This window comes from Dipodomys merriami, unplaced genomic scaffold (genome assembly GCF_024711535.1).
Source record: "Dipodomys merriami isolate MVZ:Mamm:240054 unplaced genomic scaffold, mDipMer1.0.p SCAF_34, whole genome shotgun sequence".
Taxonomy (NCBI): Eukaryota; Metazoa; Chordata; class Mammalia; order Rodentia; family Heteromyidae; genus Dipodomys; species Dipodomys merriami.
Window position 1 is genome coordinate 4,945,134 of NW_027204937.1, and position 23,407 is coordinate 4,968,540.

At 39.3% G+C, this 23,407-nt stretch overlaps 1 protein-coding gene across 7 annotated transcripts in view; it reads left to right on the top strand.

Annotated features, from left to right (window-relative positions):
* Fggy (FGGY carbohydrate kinase domain containing) overlaps positions 1–17,064 on the top strand; it is a 377,144-nt gene extending 360,080 nt beyond the window's left edge. For 6 of the 7 annotated variants that reach the window (XM_069987161.1, XM_069987164.1, XM_069987162.1 and 3 more), the window contains 2 exons: positions 11,654–11,715; positions 16,828–17,064. In XM_069987161.1, the coding sequence (XP_069843262.1) occupies positions 11,654–11,715; positions 16,828–16,909 (144 nt within the window). In that variant the 3' untranslated portion in view covers positions 16,910–17,064. The remainder of the gene's footprint in view (positions 1–11,653; positions 11,716–16,827) is intronic. The other variant, XM_069987163.1, reaches the window with a different exon arrangement.
* Positions 17,065–23,407: the final 6,343 nt, after the last annotated feature.

Consider the following 23,407-nt stretch of genomic DNA (forward strand, 5'->3'; position numbering starts at 1 on the left):
CTAGGCATTCTAATACTAGATTGAAGAGAAGTGGAGAGAGTGGGCATCCTTGTCTTGTTCCTGAGTTAAGAGGAAATGGCTTTAGTTTTTCACCATTGAGTATAATGCTGGCTGTAGGTTTGTCATATACAGCCTTTATTGTATTGAGGAATGTTCCCTGGATTCCTAATTTTTCCAGAACCTTCATCATAAAGGGGTGTTGGATCTTGTCAAATGCTTTTTCTGCATCTATTGAGATAACCATGTGGTTCTTATTCTTGCTCCTGTTGATGTGATGAATAATATTAATTGATTTGCGTATATTGAACCAGCTTTGCATCCCTGAAATGAATCCTGTTTGATCATGGTGTATGATTTTTTGGATGAATTGTTGAAGTCGATTGGCCAAAATTTTGTTGAGAAGTTTTGCATCAATGTTCATCAAAGAAATGGGTCTATAGTTCTCTTTCTTTGATGAGTCCCTGCCTAGTTTTGGGATGAGGGTTATGATGGCTTCATAGAATGTGTTCGGTAGTGAACTTTCTCTTTCAATTTCATTGAAGAGTTGGAGGAGTATTGGTGTGAGCTCTGCTTTGAAGGCCTTGTAAAATTCCGCTGTAAAACCATCTGGTCCTGGACTTTTCTTAGCTGGGAGGTCTCTTATTGCTGTTTCTATTTCAATGCTTGATATGGGCCTGTTAAGCTGGTTTAACTCATCTTGGTTTAGTTTTGGCATGTCAATATTTGCTAGGAAAAGGTCCATTTCTGTCAAGTTCTCAAACTTATTAGCATAAAGTTTTGAGAAGTATCCCCTAATAATGTTCTGAATCTTGGTTGTTTCCGTGGTGATGTTTCCATTCTCATCTCTGAGTTTATTAATTTGGGTGTGTTCTCTCCTTTTTCTGATAAGGTTTGCTAAGGGTCTGTCAATTTTGTTAAGTTTTTCGAAGAACCAACTCTTTGTTTTGTTGATTCTTTCTATAGTTTTTTTGGATTCTAATTCATTTAATTCTGATTTAATTTTAATTATTTCTTTCCGTCTACTGGATTGGGGTTTATCTTGCTGCTCTTTTTCAAGGAGGTTTAGATGTGTCATTAAATTGTTAGTTTCCGATCTCTCCAATTTGTTGATGTAGGAGCTCAGAGCTATAAACTTGCCTCTGAGTACTGCCTTTGCTGTGTCCCAGAGGAGCTGGTAATTTGTGTGTTCATTTTTGTTGAATAGCATGAACATTTGAATTTCCTTTCTAATCTCTTCCATGACCCACTCATGATTCAGCAGTGTGTTGTTGAGCCTCCATGTGATACCGGACTTTCTTTGGTGGCTTTTGGTGTTGAGATCTAATTTTATTCCCTTGTGGTCAGAGAGAATGCAAGGTATAACTTCAATGTTTCTGAATTTAGACAAGTTTGCTTTGTGGCCTAAAATGTGGTCTATTTTAGAAAACGTTCCATGTGCTGCTGAGAAGAACGTGTATTCTGTTGCTGCTGGGTGAAATGTTCGGTAAATGTCTGTTAAGTCTAGTTGATCTATGCAGCTGTTTAGATCTGCGGTTTCTCTGTTGAGTTTTTGCCGAGTTGATCTATCTAGTGGGGAGAGTGGTGTGTTAAAATCCCCAACAATTAATGTCTTTGGATCTATATGGGATTTGAGGGAAAGTAGTGTTTCTTTGATAAATTTGGGTGCTATATTGTTTGGCGAATAGATATTTAGAATTGTAATATCCTCCTGAAGGAGAGATCCTTTAATTAGTATGTAGCGACCTTCTTTATCTCTTCTCACGAATTTTAGTTTGAAGTCTATTTTATCTGATATTAGGATTGCAACTCCCGCCTGTTTATGAGGGCCGTTTGCTTGGTAGATTTTGTTCCAGCCTTTAACTTTGAAAATATGTTTGTTTTTACGGGCAAGATGTGACTCCTGCAGGCAGCAGATAGAGGGGTCTTGTTTTTTAATCCAACTAGACAGTCTATGTCGCTTAATTGGAGAGTTCAGTCCGTTAACATTAAGAGATAGGACTGAGAGGTATTTGGGGGTTCCTGCCATGTTATCCACCTTCTTGGGGGCTGTGAAAACTGGGTTCTTCCTAAGGTTCTTGGATTCTCAGTTTGGGTGCAGTTTTTTGGCCTTTGTTGCGTTCTTGTTGGTTTTCTATGTGTAGGACATCTTTAAGAATCTTTTGCAGGGCTGGTTTGGTGGAGATGTATTGTTTCAATTTTTCTTTGCTATGGAAGGTTTTTATTTGGCCTTCAGTTATGAAGGAGAGTTTAGCTGGGTACAGTATTCTTGGTTGATAGTTGTTTGTTTTTAGGGCATGGCATACGTCATTCCAGGCTCTTCTTGCTTTGATTGTCTCTGCTGAGAAATCTGAGGTAATTCTAATTGGTTTCCCTTTATAGGTGATTAACCTTTTCTCCTTGACAGCTTTAAGGATCTTTTCCTTGGTCTGGGTTGATCCTGTGTGGATTATAATGTGACGGTGGGATGTCCTATTCTGGTCTGGTCTATTTGGGGTTCTAAAAGCTTCTTGTATCTGAATAGGCCTATCTTTTTGTATGTTTGGGAAGTTCTCTGCTAGGATCCTGTTAAACAAATTTCCTAGACCATTAACTTCTGTTTCTAGGTGCTCCTCTACACCCATTATCCTTAGATTGGGCCTTCTGATGGTGTCTTCCAGGTGTTGGATAGACCTATCATATTTCTTGGACTTGTCTTGGATGGTTGTATGTTCTTTCTCTATAATATCTAGGCTGTCTTCAATCCCTGAGATTCGATCTTCTGCATGGTCTAACCTGCTGTCGAGACTCTCTACTTTGTTTTTTATCTCTTTTCCTTCTAATTGGTCAGCTTTGATGGTTTCAAGTTCTTTGTTGAAGCTCTGTTTTAGGTCTTGTATGATTAAGGCCTATTATTTTTTAATCGCGACACTGTACTCATTCTCTCTGTCTCTGTCTCTCTGTCTCTGTCTCTGTCTCTCTCACTCTGTCTCTGAAAACTCATCCCAACTAACCTTGACTACTGTAAAGGGACCAAAGTAAAGAGCAGCTAGGAGGTGGTAATCAGAGAGTTGGATGCTGATGCTAAGCAGGGAGTTTCTCTGGGTATGTTTTATTATTCCTACTTTCTTAATGAGAAAACTTGAGTCTTAGTTGCACATCTAGTACACTCCTGAACATAGATGAAATCCCAGGCCTATTATTCTCTCAAATGCTGTATTTTCCCACGAATAGCTCCATTTTTTAAAAAATCAGACACATTCTATGTATCCCTTCTTTTATAATCAAGAAACAAAGCAAAGATAAACTTTAATTAAAAGAACTGAATATGTAAAAATTTTGGATTTTCATTTTACATGTGAAATAACAACATGAAAGTATATTGACACACTTGTACACATAAACCATGTTTTCCTTTTTGTAATGTTAAAATTGAGATATAGTACACCTGAGATAGAATACTGAGATGTTAAATACAGAGTTTGGTGAATTTTAATAAATGTGTATCCTCATGCATTCAATCCTGTGTATTTAAAATAATAACCAAGTGCCGGTCTTTCTATGATTAATGATAATGTCCACTCCTACTGCTTCCTCTCATCTCTTCCTACATTTCATGGACATTGTAGTTTCCATTGCCCAGTGGTTTCAAGGAATACCAGGTGCAGCTTGAAAGATGATTGTGTCAAAAAGAAAAACAAAAACAATGAAATAAATAAAAGAACAATCAGTCGCTTCTTAATGCTTGTTGGATGAAAATCACATTGCTTGGAGATTTTCTGTTTTTCTATGGAGTGTCATGTGTCTTGGCCCACACATTAGCACATGAACTTTTTGTTCCAGTAAAATGAGTCAGAGTTCCTCAAAAAGGCAGATTCATGTACTTCAGAGTTGTGTGTGTCAGCATCTATGAAAAAGGTGTAGTACATATTACAGGTTAATGAATGTCACATACTCATTTACACACACACACACACACACACACACACACACACACACACACTCAAAGCATCACATAGCCAACAAGAAGAGATGGGATCTGAACTTCAGCCTAGGGAAATCAGAGAACAATGCCTTTCATTACAAAGAGGATGAAACCATTGTGTCTGAAAACATAGCTAGGGAATGGCCTGGAGTTAGAACAGGCTTAAATTCTAGTTTTCCTACAAATTAGCTTTATGACTTTGAACAATGTTCTTTAAATTCTTATGCTATTTTTCTCTGTTCACTTCATCACGCATCAAATGGAGATACTTGATACTATCAGGGTCACTAAGGCAGTCCAAGGATTCAAAAGGTCGTGTACATAAAGCCATTGTCACGATGCACAAAGTAAGCATCTGAGAAATGGTGGCTTAAACTAGTAACAGGAATGACAGCGGTGGTCAGTTGCTGAGGAAAGATAAAACAGTTCTTTTGGACCATGTATCCCATCAGTGAAGAAAAAAATTAAGCATACATCCTCATTATGTGAAAGCTTCATTTATGTGAAAGCATGAAAGGGTTTTTCTGTGATTTAAGTTTGTTTGTCCACAGAGTCCAACTCTAGCCCAGGACTGGCTCGGGCTGGTTATCTTTTTACCTCACCATGCCAGTTGCTGGGGTTACAGGGCCTGTATGTCCATGTCTCCACTAGACTTCTTGATAATTTTAGTTCCCCCCTAGTTCTTTTCTTATCTCTCTTGGTGTTCATTGTATTTACTTTATACTATGAAGAGAGTACTGAGTAAAAATGTCAGCGTTTCCTTCTGTAGGATCTGAATCATCACCTTCACCTACAACGCACTGAGGAATCTTTTTAGCCCTTGCCCATTTCATGAAAATTAGTTTAAATTAAATCGCATGCTACTTGTAAATCTACTGAGCTGGATTTACACGTAGCAGATCCTGGAAGCAAAGAACACACATGCAAGCACCATGCAGTTTCTCCTTGGTGTGGGAGAGCCTCCATTCTCCTCAAGAACCCTCATTACTGTCTGATGTGTGTCTGCACTGATAGCTCCGCTGTCAATCTGTGTAAATAATGGTGGTTCATCTTAATTTCTTTAGTCTAAAGAATTATATAAATGGTATTTCCAATGTTTTCTTTCAGAATCTTAATGGGTCATCCCAAATACTTTCTGGGTATGTGGACATGCCCTCTAGAAAACATCAGTGTTGATGATCTTACATTATGAAAGGGACTACCCTTTCATTAAGCAACTTACAGACATTAACCAGGCACCCACAGATGCCATGAGTGTGCCAAACATTTGCCCAAAATGATGGCGCCCTGCCTCATGGAAGTCTATGAATAGCTAGCTCCCACTGCACCAGGCCCTGACGTACTCTGTCCTATAGATTGTGCCTCTGGACATTACCAGTCTTGCCATCTACATCTAGGCACCCTTTGGGCTCCTAACATAGAGGAGAAGGTACCACATTTCCTGTTCCCAAAATTGCCAACATCAATATGTAGGAAGTTTCACGAGGAAACCATCTCCAAAGATGCTGAAGGGCCCTCTTCTTTGGTAAGTTACTCCACTGTAGCCTAAAGGTCTTTGGTAGCTCCCCAGCCAAGCCATAACACATGAGAATTGGGTGTTTCCCCTGCCCACACAGAGGCCTGGTGATTGCCAGCACTGCCTGAAGAAAGGGGGTAAGCAGAGTGTGCTGACTAGTATCTGGACCCTGACATGCCAAGGAAGGGTCAAGCCCATGAATGGGGTCTTTTATGGGCAGCTACAGGGCCCCCATTTTTTCCCTACAGAAGCCCTTCACTTACTTTGAGAAATGACAATCAAATGTGAACTTTCATGGTCTATTTATAGCTCTGCTTTAGAGAGGGAAAGAAAAGAAGTGATTAAAATGCTATTTTGCAAAATATTTTGTTTTTTAAAAGGCCTTCATTGTGTGGGCAAGAAGCAAAAAGAAAAGTCACTCTATTCATTGTACTGTCTAGACTCTCAAACAAAGAGGGTAGCGTGCTGCAAATTAAGATCCTCCGGCCCCTGCATGCTGACAGAAAGTATGAGTTTGGAGTCCAACTTCAAATAAACCCTTTTGAACAGAAATATATTGTGTGGAGGGGGGGTGACTATATTTAACATGTGTCAGCATTTCCACAATAAATTCATATTGTTATGCTGTGGTGATTTCCAGATTTACTGCAGCCAGGGAGTTCATGAGGTTTCAGTTTTGTGTTAATTACTTGGAGAAACTAGGAAAGTCAGCAGGGCTGGTTGTGATGACAGCACTGATTCTCTGAGCATTCTCCGTCCTGTGACAGGTACTTATAATGATCCCTGCCTTCCAAGAGGGACAAAGGTAATCCTGAGTCATTCTGACTACCAAATGTAAGCATTGTGTGCTGGTCCTGAGGCTTGAACTCAGAATCTGGGCACTATCCCTGAGCTTTTATTGCCTAAGGCTAGCACTCTACCACTTGAACAACAGCTCTGCTTTCAGCCTTTTGGTGGCTACTTGGAGATGAGAGCCTCACACACTTTCCTACCCTGGCTGACTTTGAACTGGTATCCTTAGATCCCAGCATCTTGAGTAGCTAGGATTACAGGCATAAGCCATGGGCACCCAGCTGTAAGCATCACTTTTAAAAAACAGAAAGCCATCTATTTTTATTTTCCTGTAATGATTAAGTCAATATTTTATATTGTAGAAATATTTTAAAACATAAAATGTCGGCAATAAAAATTGTTTATCACTCATGCTTTTGAACTTGTTAACACTTTGGTTTCATCTGATCTTGATTATACATGTATAATTTGTGTTTAGCAAGTGGTATAAAACAAAAAAGGCATAGAATAATTTGCACATTTCTTTTAAATCTTTTCTCTTTTTATGAGATGGGAGTCTTGTTACGTTGCCCAGATTATTCTTGATCTCCCAGGCTGACTGAAAGGATTGTCCGGTCTCAGTCTCCCAAGTAGTTAGGACCACAGACTTGTGCTACCTCATTGTCTTGAGACAGAATTAGAAAATAGCTTTATGTTTTACCTTCCATTTATGCTTCCTACCCTGGCTTAAAATCATGATTATTGCCTTCATTTCTTAGGTAAGTACATCAACTAGATCATATAATTAAGACCTAGGTAAAATTCAGAGAAGCTCAAATATCAAGGGCTATATAAAGGTGAATGTTACATTCCCGTTTCTCCAGCTGGGATCTACCACAATGGATTAGGTTACTATCATCAGATTTTGTACTTTTCCCTACTTGCTTCCTCTCCAACACATTAGCTCCATTCTTACTCTCTGAGGAGGTTGGAATTCATAAAGGATCGTAAATTAAAGGTATAGGAAAGTTCTTACCTGATCAACATTTTCTTAAATGGATTTCCAACTATTATAGCCTACTAGGCATGAACAACTAGTCCCTGGCTCTGACCTAGACTCTTTTAGAAGCACTCCACGTCTGAAAACCTCTCATTCCAGTATCTCTGTTATTGTTATAGCCTCTCACTTTAGCAGGTGGCTTTTCTCTTAATTTCTTAGACATGTAGTGGTTCCTGCTGGATGCATGGCTTAAGCAGTAGAGCTCCTGCCTATCAATTGTGAGCCCTTGCGTTCAAACCACAGTACCCCCAGAAGACAAAGAAAAGGAACAAGAAAGCCAGTCATTCATCTCCTGCTCTCTAGCATCAACAGGCAGTTATACTGGACAAAAATCTAAATCTACCCACTATAGCCTCTCCCATATGGGCTGCCCTAGGTGTGGGAAATGGCTGTGCCTGGGAACTTGTAAGCTCTGGCAGTGTTTGTTGATCCCATTGCAAATTCTTCTCATTTCTATACTGAAGATGCTGCCAGACCACCCATCCCTTCCTGGCAAAAGTTGTCCACAATCCATTGTGTGCCACATCCTGAGTGTCAGGCACCCAGTTCTATGCTGGCCTCAATGAGTCCCTACTGTGTTGACTTTTGAAGGAGATGCTCTCTTTATAACTAACTGTGGAAGGAGGCCTGGTGCATAGTAAAACAACAGCTCTCCTAAGAATTCATTTCTTTGTCTAATCTTCCATGCAGATGAAAGATTTAAGAGTTGATGTCGTGGGCCCTCAAACACCCTTTTTACAAACTCTTTAAGGTGGTCTCTTTCCAACTCACTCTGGTATCTTACATCTGTCATCTTTAGATCTCAGCCAGAACTTCCATTTTAACATTCTGTCACGTGTATTATCTATCCTCAAGTTCATTCACTCTGTCGACATTCCCTGAGTGCATATGATATGCCAGATGCTGAGTTTGGCAGTGAAAATAATTGTAACCATTCCTGCCTGAAGGAGCTCACAGTCTACTTGGGGAGACTGATGTGTTAACAAAAAAGCATGGCGCCATGTCATAAATGCTCTGGGAGACAGAAGGACAAGTTCCTGGGGGAGCAAATAACTCAGTCATGGTGGGGGCTGAGTGGGGGTTATATAGGAAAGGCAGCAGGAATGAGTAAGGAAAAAAAAAAAAACTTCTCAGTGGAATGGGTACCTGACCTAAGTTGAATCAATTATTTTTCAGAAACAAAGTAACACCTTTTCAAGCCTTTGAAATCTTGATTACAAGTATTTGTAATACTTGTAATTTCAAAGCAATTTATTTTTAAAACTAGCCAAGGTACTGTGAAGAAAGGAAGAGAGAATTCCCTGATGTCTGCCATTTGTCTTCACATCTGTTGCAGTGGGAGGGCAATAACATTTATAAAGTACCCTTTACAATACACGTTTCCTGAATCCCACCCATGAAGGCAACCCTGGAATGTTGTCTCAAGTGTGGGCCTAAACACAACCAGGAAGAGCCTCCTTCCAGGCATGTGCCAGACTCAGGGGTAGTGATAGGGGCAAGGTTTTCCCAGAAGCATAGCAGAGGACACGGGCAAGGACAAAAGAAAAGAGTGGGAAACTTGGGAATGGGGATTTCTGAGTCCATCTCAGCATGACGCAGGGCTTGCTTTTAAGTAAATCTGAGCTCAATCTGTGAAAAGGTCCTGACACATTGTGGAATAAGATGAGCTCTTCTCATGGAGCAGAAGCACTTTAGTAAGACACCATTGACTGACTGCTCCTTCAGATAGCCCTTTTTTTCTTTCTTTCTTTTTTACTTTAATTTTATTGTCAAGGTGATGTGCAGAGGGGTTACAGTTACATATGTAAGGCAGTGAGTACATTTCTTGACAAACTTGTTACCCCCTCTCTCATTTTCCTCCCACTTTCCTCCCTCCCCTGAATCTCCTCCCCACGTTGTATAGTTCATTTCCAACATAATGTCCTGTGAGCATCATGGTTGCATTGGTTTGCCCTTTGTCCTTTGTCTCACCAGTTTGTAGTTCCCCTTCCCTTCTCCAGTTCAGATAAACATATATACAATATCCAGGGTATCAAAATCAAATATGGTGACAATAGGGATAAACCCTAAGGGAAAAAAAACACAAAAGAAAAAAAGAAATCACATAGTACCTTAAAAACCACAACAACAAAGAAAAACTGCTGTTTCCATATGTTGTAGTTCATTTTGCTTAGCATCATCTTATATGGTCATATGTACATAGATAATTGAGCCCTTTCTAAATGTTGTCTTTCCTCTATGGTTTCCTGGATGATCATTTTTCATCCCTTAAAAAAAAATCTCCACTTAAGGCTCCTTTTCTTCCTGTTACCAGTGTTCTTGGTACTCTAGCATCTCTGTTCTCCTGATCAGCAACTTCTCAGCCTTTTACATCCATGGAAGCCTAGGCAAGCATAAAACTAGTGCAGGGTGGAGGCTGGGAAGGTGGCTCAGTGGTAGAGCGCTTGCCTTGCATGCCTGAGGCCCTGGGTTCGATTTCTCAGCACCACATAAGCAAAAAGAAAAAAGCCGGAAGTGGCGCTGTGGCTCAAGTGGTAGTGTGCTAGCCTTGAGCTGAAGAGCTGAGGGACAGCGCCCAGGCCCAGAGTTTAGGCCCCCATGACCGGACCCAAAACAACAAACAAAAAAAAAAATTAGTGCAGGATGTTCACGCTATCCTTAGGGAAAGAATCACATATCAGATTTCCTAACCTTAAATGATGGCTGAACAGAGGTTTAGCCACTTCTAATACAGTACTTAGAATATTTGCTTTTGTTCACACCAAATGTCTTTTCCATTCTGCCTTGGGCTCCTTGAGTAAAGGTCCATGCCTCTCTGTAGTTCTCATGTATTGAGAGCAAGGCTTGGTGGATGAAAGGGACTGGTGCCTTTTATAAATAGTCTAGGTGCTACGATTCGGCAGACCAAGCTCTGGTGTAACTTACATTTCAATTAGGAGCAAGAGATGGAGAGGACCAATAATCAACACAGAAATCAGGGAATATATTACATGTCAGTAGTTCATTAGTGTTATGCATATCAACCAATATCACAGTAAGGTGGCAGAGATTATTAAAGAGACACTAACATTTTGAAGATATCCAAGGGGCTGGGAAGGTGGCTCAGTGGTAGTGAGCTTGCCTTGCATGCATGAGGCCCTGGGTTCGATTCCTCAGCACCACATAGCAGAAAAAAAAAGCCAGAAGTGGCGCTGTGGCTCAAGTGGTAGAGTGCTAGCCTTGAGCTAAAGAGCTGAGGGACAGCGCCCAGGCCCAGAGCTCAGGCCCCACAACAGGACCCCCCAAAAAAAGAAAGAAAATAAAAAAGATATCCAAGAGTTCTTACATTCTATATGGTAATCAGACATTTCATTTTTCCCTTTCTTGCTAATATATGAGTATCTCCAGGACCAAGAGTATATATATATATATATATATATATATATATATATATATATATATATATATATATATACAAATCTTTATCTCTAGCCAGTATCTGGTACATAGTAAGCAATTGGTAAATCTGTGGAATAAGAAGTTGTATATGTGACTCAAGAATGACTACATTCTGGACAGCATTTCAATAGCTGTTCCTAAAGCCTGGTCTGTTTTATGGTGTTTTGTTGTGCAATTGTTTGCCATATTTCACAGTAAGGTCTGTTGGACTCCAGAATTTGAGTTCACTCTAATCCCCCTAACTTTCTTGTGGCCTTAGCCTTGGGAGATTTCTAAGGAAACTTAACCCTTCTATTCATATAATGGAGTTGTCAGAATCAATGGTAGACATCACTTCATATAGTTTCCTCCCAGATGCCATAATCAGGTAAAACCCGAATGTCCTGAAGTACCATTCAAGTACTCAGATCAATCTCAGTCTATAGATCTCACATCTATATTCACAAATTCAGACACTGCTGGGGAAAGAGCTAAAGGCAAATCAAAGAGGCCTTAGGACTTTATTGTAAACCTTAGGCTTGAAGGTCATTCAGGTATTATCAGTAGGCAGGTAGACAGCCGACTCAGTGACTGAATTCCAGCCTCTGTGTACAAGTAATGAGGAAGGGAGAGAACACCTCCCTGTGAACCCTGGAGGCAGCCCCAGTGTTGAATTCTGGGTTGTTTAGGCCATAGAGATCTTAGTGCACAGCTATTTCTTAAGCCCCTGATGTCCACAAATGTAACCTTAACAACTGTTCATTGGCTTTTATTCTTATTCCCAGAGAAAAATGAGTTGAAGACAAAACAAAACAACTGGCTGAATATGTTGGAGGGAAGTGAATTCTAATGTTAACGCTCCCACCAGTTACAGACCCTTTGGTTTAGCCTCCCAATTCAGTTCTCTGTGTTGTTTTCCATTTAACAGGAGGCAATGTCAGAAATGAGCAAAGTTGGGAAAGTCGTGCTTCCGAGACATGAAGATAAAAAGTAAGTGTTATATTTTTATGTGCACAATAATGAGCAATAAGAACACACACACACACACACACACACACACACACACACACACACACACACACGCAACTATATTGGAAATAAATTTCAAAGTCAATTAATCAATCCAATTCTTTCACTTAATATTTGAAAGAAAAAAATTCCCAATGAGATAAGTTTTATTTATGGACTCTCAGATCTGTGTTTATCCCCTGCCGGGATCATGGGCAGCAAATTTTTCTCCATTCTTAAAAAAGTGAGCATCAGCTAGGTGCTGGTGGCTCATGCCTATAATCCAAGCTACTTAGGAGACTGAGCTCTGAGGACCATGGTTCAAAGTCAGCCCAAGAAGGAAAGTCTGTGAGACCCATATCTCTAATAATCCACCAGAAAACCGGAAGTGGTGCTGTGGCTCAAGTGGTAGAGCGCTCGCCTTGAGCTGAAGAGCTGGGACAGTGCCCAGGCCCAGAGTTCAAGCCCCTTGACCACCAACAACAAAAACGTGAGCATTGGAAGTGGTGTTGTGGTTCAAGTGGTAGAGCACTAGCCTTGAGCACAAAGAGCCTCAGAGACAGTGCCCAGGCCCTGGGTTCAAGCCTCAAAACCAACAACAATTTAAAAATAACAATAAAATAAAAAGTGAGCGGCTTTTAGGTCGTCCATCAAAGGACGGATCTATTTGTATCACTTACTGGTGAGATTTCCAAAATGACCTTGAATAGTGTTATAACCCCAATTTAATAAAATATTTATTTTTTGAGCCCTGTTATTGAGTTCCCAATATTGATAAACTGCTATAAAATGTCATGCCAAGCTCATGGCAAGATACAGAGGGTCATAAGATTTATGAATATATATTAAATCAAAACAAAGGGATCAAACCTGCTATCACAGTATTACCAGGTAGCGAAGTAGTCTGGAGAAGAAGAGGAAAGGTCAATGACCCTATAAAAGTGAGGGAAAGCTTTGGGGAGGAACTAAATCTCAGTTGACTTTAAATGCTTAAAATAAATTGCTAGACAGACCAAGCAAGGAGGAACATCCTTGGTAGAGGGAATAGCTTGCAAAGTTATAAAAGTCTCAATAGCATGGTATTTGAGGGCACTACAAATATGAGAAGGCAAAAATAGAAAGTGTGAGATGGGGGATAGCAAGGAGTAGTGTGGAAAGAGGGCTGTTCATACATGGTTGGAGGCCTTGGTATGGCCCTGAAGCATCTTCCTGCTGGGGGAGTGGAGACACTGAGTTTTAAGCACTGATGGGAGCTAGTCAGATTTTAGATTTTTAGCAAGATCTCTCGTAGGGAATCATTTTGAAAGGTCTAAAGGTAGGAGTCAGCACTCAAGATGGAAAGCTTTTTGATCAGGCCAGATTAATAAGGATGTTTAAAAAGGCCTCTATTAAGTTCCTGGCAGTGAGTTGGAAGATGAAGGGACAGTTGTGCAAATTGCCTTTATAATTTGAGGAAAGGATTTGAAGTTAAAACATAAAAACAAATTTTAGCTGGATATTGGTGGCTCATACCTGTAATTTTAGCCATACAGGAGGCTGAGATCTAAGGATCATAGTTCAAAGCCAGCTGGGACAGAAAGTCCTGAGACTCTTATCTCCAATGAACCAACAAAATGCTGGAAGTAGAGGCATAGCTCAAGTGGTAGAAAACTACCCTTGACAGAAAAAGCCATGTAAGGACACATGAAATTTCTGAGTTCAAGACCCAGTACCGGCATAAACAAACAAACAAATTTACCATACTATGTCATAGATGAGCAAAAAAAGTGCATATCTTCCAATGCATGGTCATTATTTAAGAAAGTTCAAAATGTCCATGTAAAAAGCATTTCAGTTTCCTATTATTTCTTTATCTCCATATGGATTCTGGCTGTTAACTCCTGAATATATCCCACAACCCAATGCCAAGCTAGGAGGAGCAGACTTCGTATGGCTTGATCCACCCAGGAACATGGAGACATTGAGTTCAGGGTGGCTGTGGGTGTCTGTGGACGCTTTGGAGGTCACTTACTTTTCCCCTGAAGATACATGTGTGTGCGCACACACCTATGCAGGCACACACACACACACACGCACACACACGCAGGCACACAGACACAAATTGTTTTTTTTTAATTATGAAATCAGTTGCCCTAATCTTGAAAAGATTTTTGAGGGAACTCTGTTTTTCGGCTCTTCCCATGAAGCCGGTGTGTTCTTTTTTAAGAGTCTGGCATCTCCAGTGCAGCTACTTTTCTTCCCTCAGCCAGGCACCCATAGTGCTGTACCGCCATCTGCAGGCAGCTGTTTTTTACAAACAGGAAATGAGCCATTTTCCCTCACACATTTCATGATTTCAAGTTCTATTAACCATGGGACATTGTCATAGGTCTTTGCCACCAGAAGCAGCTGACTCGGCTGGAGAGACTTTAGAAGAGTGCTCAATGGACTTAGGCTGTCTTTTACATAGAGCCTAATTTAGTGACTATAGTTTGGTAAACAAATTTTTAGGAGGATCCCAAATTTTATTCTTATGTCCAGACCAGATATATATGTGGCTCTAAAACAGTGATTTTAAGAATATTCTTAAGTCAACCAAAGTCAGCCCACAGGAGAAAATATTTTGCAATTCATTCATCTAATAATGGAGTGACTTCTGGAATATATTAAGAACTCTTGAAGTGTAACAACAAAAAGCCCACACAACTTCAGTCAGAAATGATGAAGTGGGCAGAAGGTGCAGCAGGGTGATACAGACCTTGTCTAGCAGGTGTGAGGAACTTGGTATCCCCAGACACACAGAAAGAAAAGGAGAGAGCGGAAGAAGGAAGGAGAGGGAAGAGGAAGGAAGGAAAGGGAAGAAGGGGAGAAAAGAGAAAGGAAAGGGAGGGAAAGGAGAGAGAGGAGAGAAAGAAAGGGGAAAGAGGGAGAGAGGGAAAAAGAGGAAAAGAGAAATGACAAATACTTGAAAATACTTGACTAGGTATCTCCAAAGTATATCGATAAAGGCCCAGTAAGCACAGAAAAATTACTCAGTGTTGGGCTGGGATGTAGCTCAGTGGCAAAGCGCTTGCGTAGCAAGTGCAGCGTCCTGGGTTCAATCCCCAGTACCAAAAAAGAAAAGACAAAAAAATACAGTTAAAAAAAACCCAAACAAAAAAAAATTACTCAGTGTCACTATATGTGAATCAAAATTACAATGAGGTATTACCTGACACCCATGGAATGCTGCAAAGGCACAAAATAGTAAGTGCTAGCAATGGTATAGAGAAATCGGAACCTTGTATAGTAAAAGGATACCGAACTGTATATGCCATTCTTCAGAAAATTTATAATAATAATTGATATGAAATAATAATTGATCCGATCATTTCTCAATATGTAACCAAACACAGGTTATTGAGGAGATACAATATCTAAAATGAGAACACCCAGGTCTACATCAGTGGGTGAATGCATAGCCAAACATGATATGTACATACAATGGAATATGACTCAGTCTTTAACAGCAAAGATACTTCTGACATATACTACACCATGAATAAAAGTTGAAGTTCATGTTAAGTGAGATGAAATGACCACAACAAGATAAATACTATATATTTCCCCTGAAAGCCAATGAACAAAGTTGTTAGGAAGTTTTTGTTACTAAAATTGGAAATCTTCAAGTCCTTGAGAATATCCTAACCCCTTTTTAGCAATTTTGAGGTTCCTAAGTCATGAGTCATTCAGTGAAATAATGGTTTAAGAGCCTTAGTTTGTCATGGAGTATGATTAGAAGCAGAACCTTGTCCTAAAATCATTCTATGATCAATAAATTAACTGAGTTTGAGCAGCACCTTCATACTCCTAGATTATTAATTACTTATAAAGTAGTACTTACATCATTTCTCACATAACTGGCATTTATTTCTAAGTGTTTTTCACATATTATGTCAAGTCTTCACACACAGCTTTCTTGAGGTAGAACGTATAGTTGTCCTCATTTCTAGATGAGGACATGGGCACAAATCGATCAAGTAATATGTCTGAATCACATCGCTAGTCATGGGGTCATGTTTTATGTTGGCTATGTGTTTAACCCCATCACATCTTTTACATTACCTAAATGCTTAAGGTAGAAATGTATGGGAAGTCCACGTTTCTGTATCTATCCAAGGTTTCTCTGACAACTTTTCTCCCCCAGTTCACAGCTTACAGAAAATCCTTCAGGTGTGCACTCCTTTTTAGAGTACTGCAGAATGTACCAAGACATCTTGAACTGGTTTCATCTATCCTCTCCCCCAGTAAGCTCCCCCCAACCAAGAGGAGTAAGGACTAAGTTTCAGGACTTAAGTATCATCATCAGTCCAGGCTGCTGTTATTCCTTTCAGGATTTTGATTCCAACGCAGCTCCAGTTAGCTACTCTGCCACATGTTCTTTTATGACCAGTGTCAGTACTAATAAGTCTCACCTGAAGAGTCAGCCTGAGAACACAGAGAAAAGTCCAGACACCTGGAAGGCTGGACATGACTTCATGAAAGACATCAATTATATTCTATTGAGGTTTCACTCAGAGCATTCAGTTGTGGAATCCACAAGAGGTTTTAAGGTGTTTGCCCTCATCCCTGGTCATACTGTGGTTGTTAGGGCTATTTTAGGGGGGGAGTGTTAGCAGTAACTGGGTTTTGAACACAGAGTCTCATACTTACTAGATAGGCACTCTACTGCTGAGCCATACCACCAGCATTTAGGCTACGGTTTTGATCTGTGACTAGTCATGTTGGAACTGTGTAGTGAATCTGTATAGGTGAAGGAGCCTGTGTGGTGGAGACTTTGAAGTCACATGATCTGACCCTCACTTCTAATCTTGCTAGTATTTACCTGTACTCTTCGGGTTGATTTCCTGAGAAAATATCCCTATCTCAAACATGGAGAAAAATAGCACTTCACACAATTGATAGGTAACAGGTTTTAAATGTATCATTCTGTTGTTCATGATTCCGTCTGTATCTAACACCTGGGTAGTATCAGCATAAACATGACAGATTTATTCACACCCTTCTAAATGTAAGAGAAAGACACATGACAGCTTTGTCTTGAGATTGCTCAACATTTGCATATTTCTCCCACAGATATTATGACAAGAAATATCAAGTATTCCTGAAACTGGTTGAACATCAGAAGGAGTATTCAGCAATCATGAGTGGAGACTGAACAGGGCTTGCAGGTGCAGAGGCCAGAAGTGCTGTGTCACCGCCTTAGGGGCTTCTGTCTTTCCCTTTTATATTCTTGATGCAGAAAGGTATTATTTTATCATTTCTGTATTGTCTTCTAATAATAAAAATATAGACATGCACAACCAAAGATAATCTTCTACTTCAAAATACCAGTATTATTTTGGTTCTTTTTTTTCTATAGGCACTTAGATTTGCACTTGGTGGACAGGCATATTCAGTCTCTAGACAGACACTAGCATGGTGCCAAGACTTACATGGAGTCATAACATTTCATGTAAGATTAGATCATGGTTATCATCAAAGCCAGAGGAGCTTGTATTTGTTAATTGATTCTGTGTTAGACAATCAGTGAAAGATTGCTTTAGGTAGGATAAGTAATATGCACTGTGTGTAATATTCTTTTCACTTGTTTTGTTTTCTTGTACCAGTACTGGGACTTGGACTCAGGGTCTGGGCACTATGCTTTAGCCTTTGTTTTGCTCAAGGCTGGTGCTCTACCACTTGAGCCAGAGAAAGACTTCTGTATTGGTGGTGAATTGGAGATAAGTCTCTGGACCTTCCTGCCTGGACTTGCTTCTCACCATGATCCTTAAATCTTAGCCTCCTGAGTGATGAGTATTACAAACTTGAACCACCAGCACTCAGCTATATTGTGCTTCCTTTGGCATTTCCCTTGCTTATACAGGATATAGTCTAGGGTCAGATGTTACATTTAATTGAAGAATAATCATTTTGCAATCATCCTATTAAAGGCAGGAATCATTGATATAGCCAGGAGAATATTTTGATGAATAACAGGATGTATGCATGGTATTAAAATGTTTCTTCACAGATTGTTTATTAGTTACAAAAGGAAAAAGAATGTTAACTACATAGGGAAGAAATGGGACATCTTGATTGGATGACCAAAATTAACTTCAGATGGCTGAATAGACAACATGTGTCTCCAGATGTGACAGCATGAGAAAGAAACAGCATCTCTCTGGTTGCGAATGCATAACTCAAATCTAATCATGAGGAAACATCAGAAAAACCCCAAATGGGTCACATTCTGTTTTGTTTTGTTTTGTTTTGTTTTAATGGGCCATTCAAAAATGTTCATGTCATAAAAACAGAGAAAGGCCTTAGGAAGTTTCTAGATTAAAGGAAACAAAAGAAATGTGATCATTTAAAAGCTTTTTAGGTAGACAAGTATTTGGAAAACTATATAATTGCTTTAGTTGATACCATAGCACACATGAACACGCACAGACACACATTTATACATATACACAAATTCACATACCACTTGGGACCCAAGAAGTCATGGCTGATATTTCTTCTAGAGCTATCATAACTCAGATGAATTTGAATAGAGGATTCTCTGATGTCAGCCTTACAAGTAAGCAGATAGAATAGAAAAAGCCAATAGAACACAGTCAACAAACATCCTTCAGAGTATTTACTCTGTGTCAGGAATTGGGCTAAGCATAGTTATATGATTCCTGCCCTTGGAGTGTCCCAGTCTTATGAAAAGGAAACAAGGAACTCAATCATGCTCCATAGTGAGAGGCTACAGAAAAAGAAAGCACCTGCTGCTCAGAGCACAGCATTCAGAAATGGAAGAAAAAGGGATGGCATGTGGCATAAATATCACTATAATAATATAATTGATATGCTATGATGACTGACTTGGGATCCTCATCTTGTATTTTCCTTTTCTTAAACATTTTATGACTTAGAGAGATGTCCTTAACTTTTACAAGCCTTAATTTCCTCTTTTTGTTCTGCTTATTTATTTTACCTTAATTGTACTGGGAATAAAAATTAGAGCTCAATGCTTGCTAATCATGTGTCTACCAGTTCAATCATATAGCTAGGAATCTCTTTGGTTCTAAATGGATATATTAATAGTAGCTGCCTTACAGGGTTTTAATGAGGATTTAATGAGGTAACACATGTAAAATAATTAGCTTGATTGCCTGGCCATGCTTGTCTTGTTCCAGGGACTGGTCCCTACAAGGTAGTCAGAATGTCAACAGGAGCAGCAGACTAAGTAGGAAGGCTGTGCTCAGTTGAGAAGTCCAGCTCTGAAGTAGCATTCTTCAGAATCCAAGGAACCTTAGCATGGCACAAGGTGATAGTGAATGTGGGTGTATGGTCCAACAGGCCTAATATCAAGAGAAGGCCTGTTCATTCATAGCTAGTAGACTTTAGCCAGAGAATGAGTTAGGGATGAGAGGGAATAGAGTAGCACCCCGTCAAAAAAGGAGGATAAAGCAGGATCTAGACAAGATATTAGGATGAAAATCAAACCGGATTCAGTTTCTAAAGCTGATGAATTCTGACTCAAAAACTTAGGCAAGCCAGGGCCAGTTCACACAAAGCACTAGTGAATGCTGTAGCTATTGTGGTTAGGACAGGCAGAGGCAGAAGAATGAATAATTAGCAACTATGTGCCCTCCCTTCCTGTTTTTACCAGTCCTAACTACAGCATTGTGAGGTAGCAGCATTAACCTCACAATATACTTGAGAAAGCTGAAGTTCAGAAAAAATTAAACACACACACACACACACACACACACACACACACACACACACACACACACACACACACACACACACACACACACACACACACACACACACACACACACACACACACACACACACACACACACACCTGGCCTAGAGGCATCCAGCTGGTAAGAGATTCAACCCAGATCTGTTTTGGTGCAAAAGTTTAAGTGTTGTCCAATTGCGCAAACTGAAAAGCAACCCTCTCCCACCATGTGTTTTCTGGTTACAGGGCTCCTACTAAGACTGATGCCTAGAAGTTGGACTTCCTCACTATAGCAACTCATAGCCAAACCAATCCTGACCTTCAATTCTCATTGCTTTGTAGAGAAAGGAAAAGACATATAAATGAGGTGAAGAACTTGGTGCACTAGAATTACCTTTACATGGCCAGAACAAGGAACAACTTGTTAGAAAAACCTTGGGCAAGTCAGTTGGACAGTAAACCTCATTGGCTCCCTCTGAAATTGGGATCATCTGGTTACTGCCTTGTTTGGTCAGGGTAAGGATGAAGTGAAAAAGCTATATAGAAAGCCCTTTGCACAATTCCTTGAAGATAATAACAGGTTACCGAGTGTTGTTTCTACATGGTTTTCCAGCCATGTTAATCCTCAAGAAAATCAACTACTATGTTTCAAGAAAATGTCTAAATAGATTTCTATAACCAAGTATAACTGGAAAACATAAATCATAGTTCCAGTATTCAACTCTTTGAATGGGGAAGGAAACTTTATTTAATGTACTTTCCTAAAGTATACTTAGATTTTATGAATAAGAATTTTAGGATGGCCACAGTGGTTTATAAGTTTTGTTTTTTAATCTATTGCCTACTGTAAGCTTTTCTTTCAAACTGAAGTCAGCGTTTGATTAATCATTTTGCAAAGGAACACACTACCAGTTTCAGATTTGACCAAAAATACTTCCCATATGTGAAGAAAACAAATGTGGCTTTCAAAAGGACCAAAAAGAACAAAAGCTCAGCAAGAAGCTGGGAAAAATACAAGAAGGATAGCAGAATAGTATGAGGTACTCGGACCCACTGTCAGAGTCCACTGGAGTCCAAGTAAGGTTTCTAGAAGAAATGCCCTTGCTCAGTCAGATCCAGACTGAACAATGATCTTTCTCTTCAGAATGATCTTTCTCTTCAGACCATAGTTATGTCTTATCAATCAAACTGGGTCATTTAGATATCTAAGGAAGTAGTGGAAAAAAATCAAGATATCACTAGATGTGAAGAGATGAAAGAAACAAACTAGAAAATTTCGGTTTTAAAGATTAAAAGTGATCTGCTATTTCTCACAGGCTGGGGAACAGCTAAATCATTTTGCTTTTCTTGTCCATTCCTTGGCCACTGGCCTGTGCACCCTTGGAGGACCCAGACTTTGAGGACCTGTGTTTTCAGCACCTAATGGGCACATAATGGGTACTCAGTAAATGGAAAGCATAAATAGGACATTACTCAGAAAATATGTCCAAGATACCTCATTTTCGGTCAATCTTTGGTATGTATTTATGTGTCTTAATTTAAGCAACTTTCTAAATCTTAAATATGTCTTGGTCACTAAGAGATTAAAAATATGTGTCATATCTAATAACTTACTTTTATATTTTTAGTGCATTCACACATGAATAACCATACAACTTTATTTGGGTTTCTAGCTCAAGCTCAAAAATGCTTTGCAAATTTTCACTGTTAACAAAGACCATTTCTTGTATAATTTTTTTTATGGGAAACCAATTACATCGTGGTCCAGAAATACACATTGTTCACTGGGCTACAGTATGACTACTTTTTGAATTCACAGCATACTTGACAAATAATTACCGTCAAAGAAGTTAAAATGAAGGACATTATCACTAAACAAGGAACTAATGACTGTACAGAGCTGTGTAATGTAATTATACTTAAACTGGAACTTCAGATGAATTACAGAAGAATTGTTGTGTCTCTCATGTCTCCATTAATATACTTAACTGCTATTGACAGTAATTTAGGAAGGAATCCTGAATACAAAAAGCTTTTTTTTTCTTTTAAGATTTCCAGAAGGAGAGGCTTAAAAATGTATACTTTTAAAGGATTTTCCCCAAGACTTCTGAATATTAGACAATTTTACTACATTTGTAACACTAAAATAACAAGTAAACAGAAAGATTTCTGCAATATATCTAGACGTCCCAACTTTATCTATAACTCATCATTGATTTTGTTGTCAATATCCATTATGCATAGAAAATCACTTAACATTAGTTGTAATATAAATGTTCCTAAAGGCTTAATTTGTTATTTGCTTAAGTCATGCATAAGCCTTAGTTTGAAGTATCCTCTCATTTAAAAATCTAGAGTAAGACTGCCTCCTATTGTACAATTTTAATGCAAACTTGAAAGATGTCATATTTATTCATGCTTATTCAGATACTATCATGCCTAAATCATGGAATATTACCTTATAAAGTTTCCAAATGTGTTATATGTACATCATCTATTCTCATACAGTGTGAGAGCCCACTTTACTGGTACAAAACTCGCATCTCCAAGAGTGTAAATAACTTTGGCCTAAGATTGTGTAGCTGGAGCACAGATGTAGGACCCCTCTTCTGCTTCTCCCTAAATAAATTCAATTAGCTTATTTGTGCAACAGAGGATGATTCATTAGTTTGCTAATTGCTCTCTCTTCTGTGCTTCCCCTTGTTAGCATGTCTAAATACCCTAGAGGCCCTTTCTCCTGTTCATTGGTTGATCAAAGGACTGCATTATTTCTACTGGCAAGCAGAGGTCAAGTAAGAAAGCCTTGGGCTAGAATCATTGAGTTCTGCTTTCATATCACAGCTTCTTTAGGTACTAATCCACACAGTGTCTGAATTCCCACAATTCAATTAACCTGTTAATCTTTGTGTCCTATCTATAAGGTGAGAACAAAGAAAATCTGCCTCATGGTATGATCCATGAAATGCCTGGCACAGAATCTGATGTAAAGTAGATGTACAACTAATACTAGTTTTGCTTTGAATTTCTAGAAGCACAGCTTCCTTTCAAGTTGGACAATTTTATATCCAGTTTCTAAGGTAAAGCAAGCAACCATTATTGCACTCTTATTTTGCCAGATAGTTCCTGCCATTGCTTAAGGGAGTCAGTATGGTGTTAAGTAAAGGGGATATACATAGAAGGAGAAATCAACAACTACAGATACTTGGTCTGAGTACACAGAGAACAGCATGGCTGATGTATGTTACATGCAGATGCAGGCTGCCAGTAACACAAATGTGTCTGGAGAAAGAAAATGAAAACTAAACATGACCAGCTCTACCTTTCTCTGCAAGGCAAAGTTGCAGGCCGTGGGTAGACCTCGTTCCTCAATACTTAGGCTGGGACCACATATGCCCATCTAGTTAAAAGCAGCCCCAACCCTTGTTACCCAGTGGGTATGGAATTGGTCTTTATTTCACTATTCCCTGAGCACTTGGGACCCCACCAAATCACAGTTTTCTCCTCTACCTACAAATATGTTTGCCTAAACTGGCTTTCCTCCTTGACATTTCAACATCGTCATTATGTGAAGTTACAAAGAAGGGTAAATATTAGCTCCTCTCAATGGTTCACTGCATTATTCCTAACACAGTTGTTAAAGATATTCCTTACATTACATTTAATTATACCAGTCAGCCCTCATTTACATATTTTTAATTTCCAGCCTTACTACTCCCTTCAAATTAGGCTTTGGAACCATCTCCCTCTGTGAGACTTAGCTGTCTTTTAACCATACGTTAAATTCTCCTTACTACTATACTACTATAACTTACAAGATAGCTTTCCTGTCCCGTCGAGCCCCCCACCCCCCAAAAAATTCCTGTCCCTAGTGAATGAATATGGAAGGCCAATCTGTATCTGCCTATTCCCAGCAAACACAATGGGGATGTATTA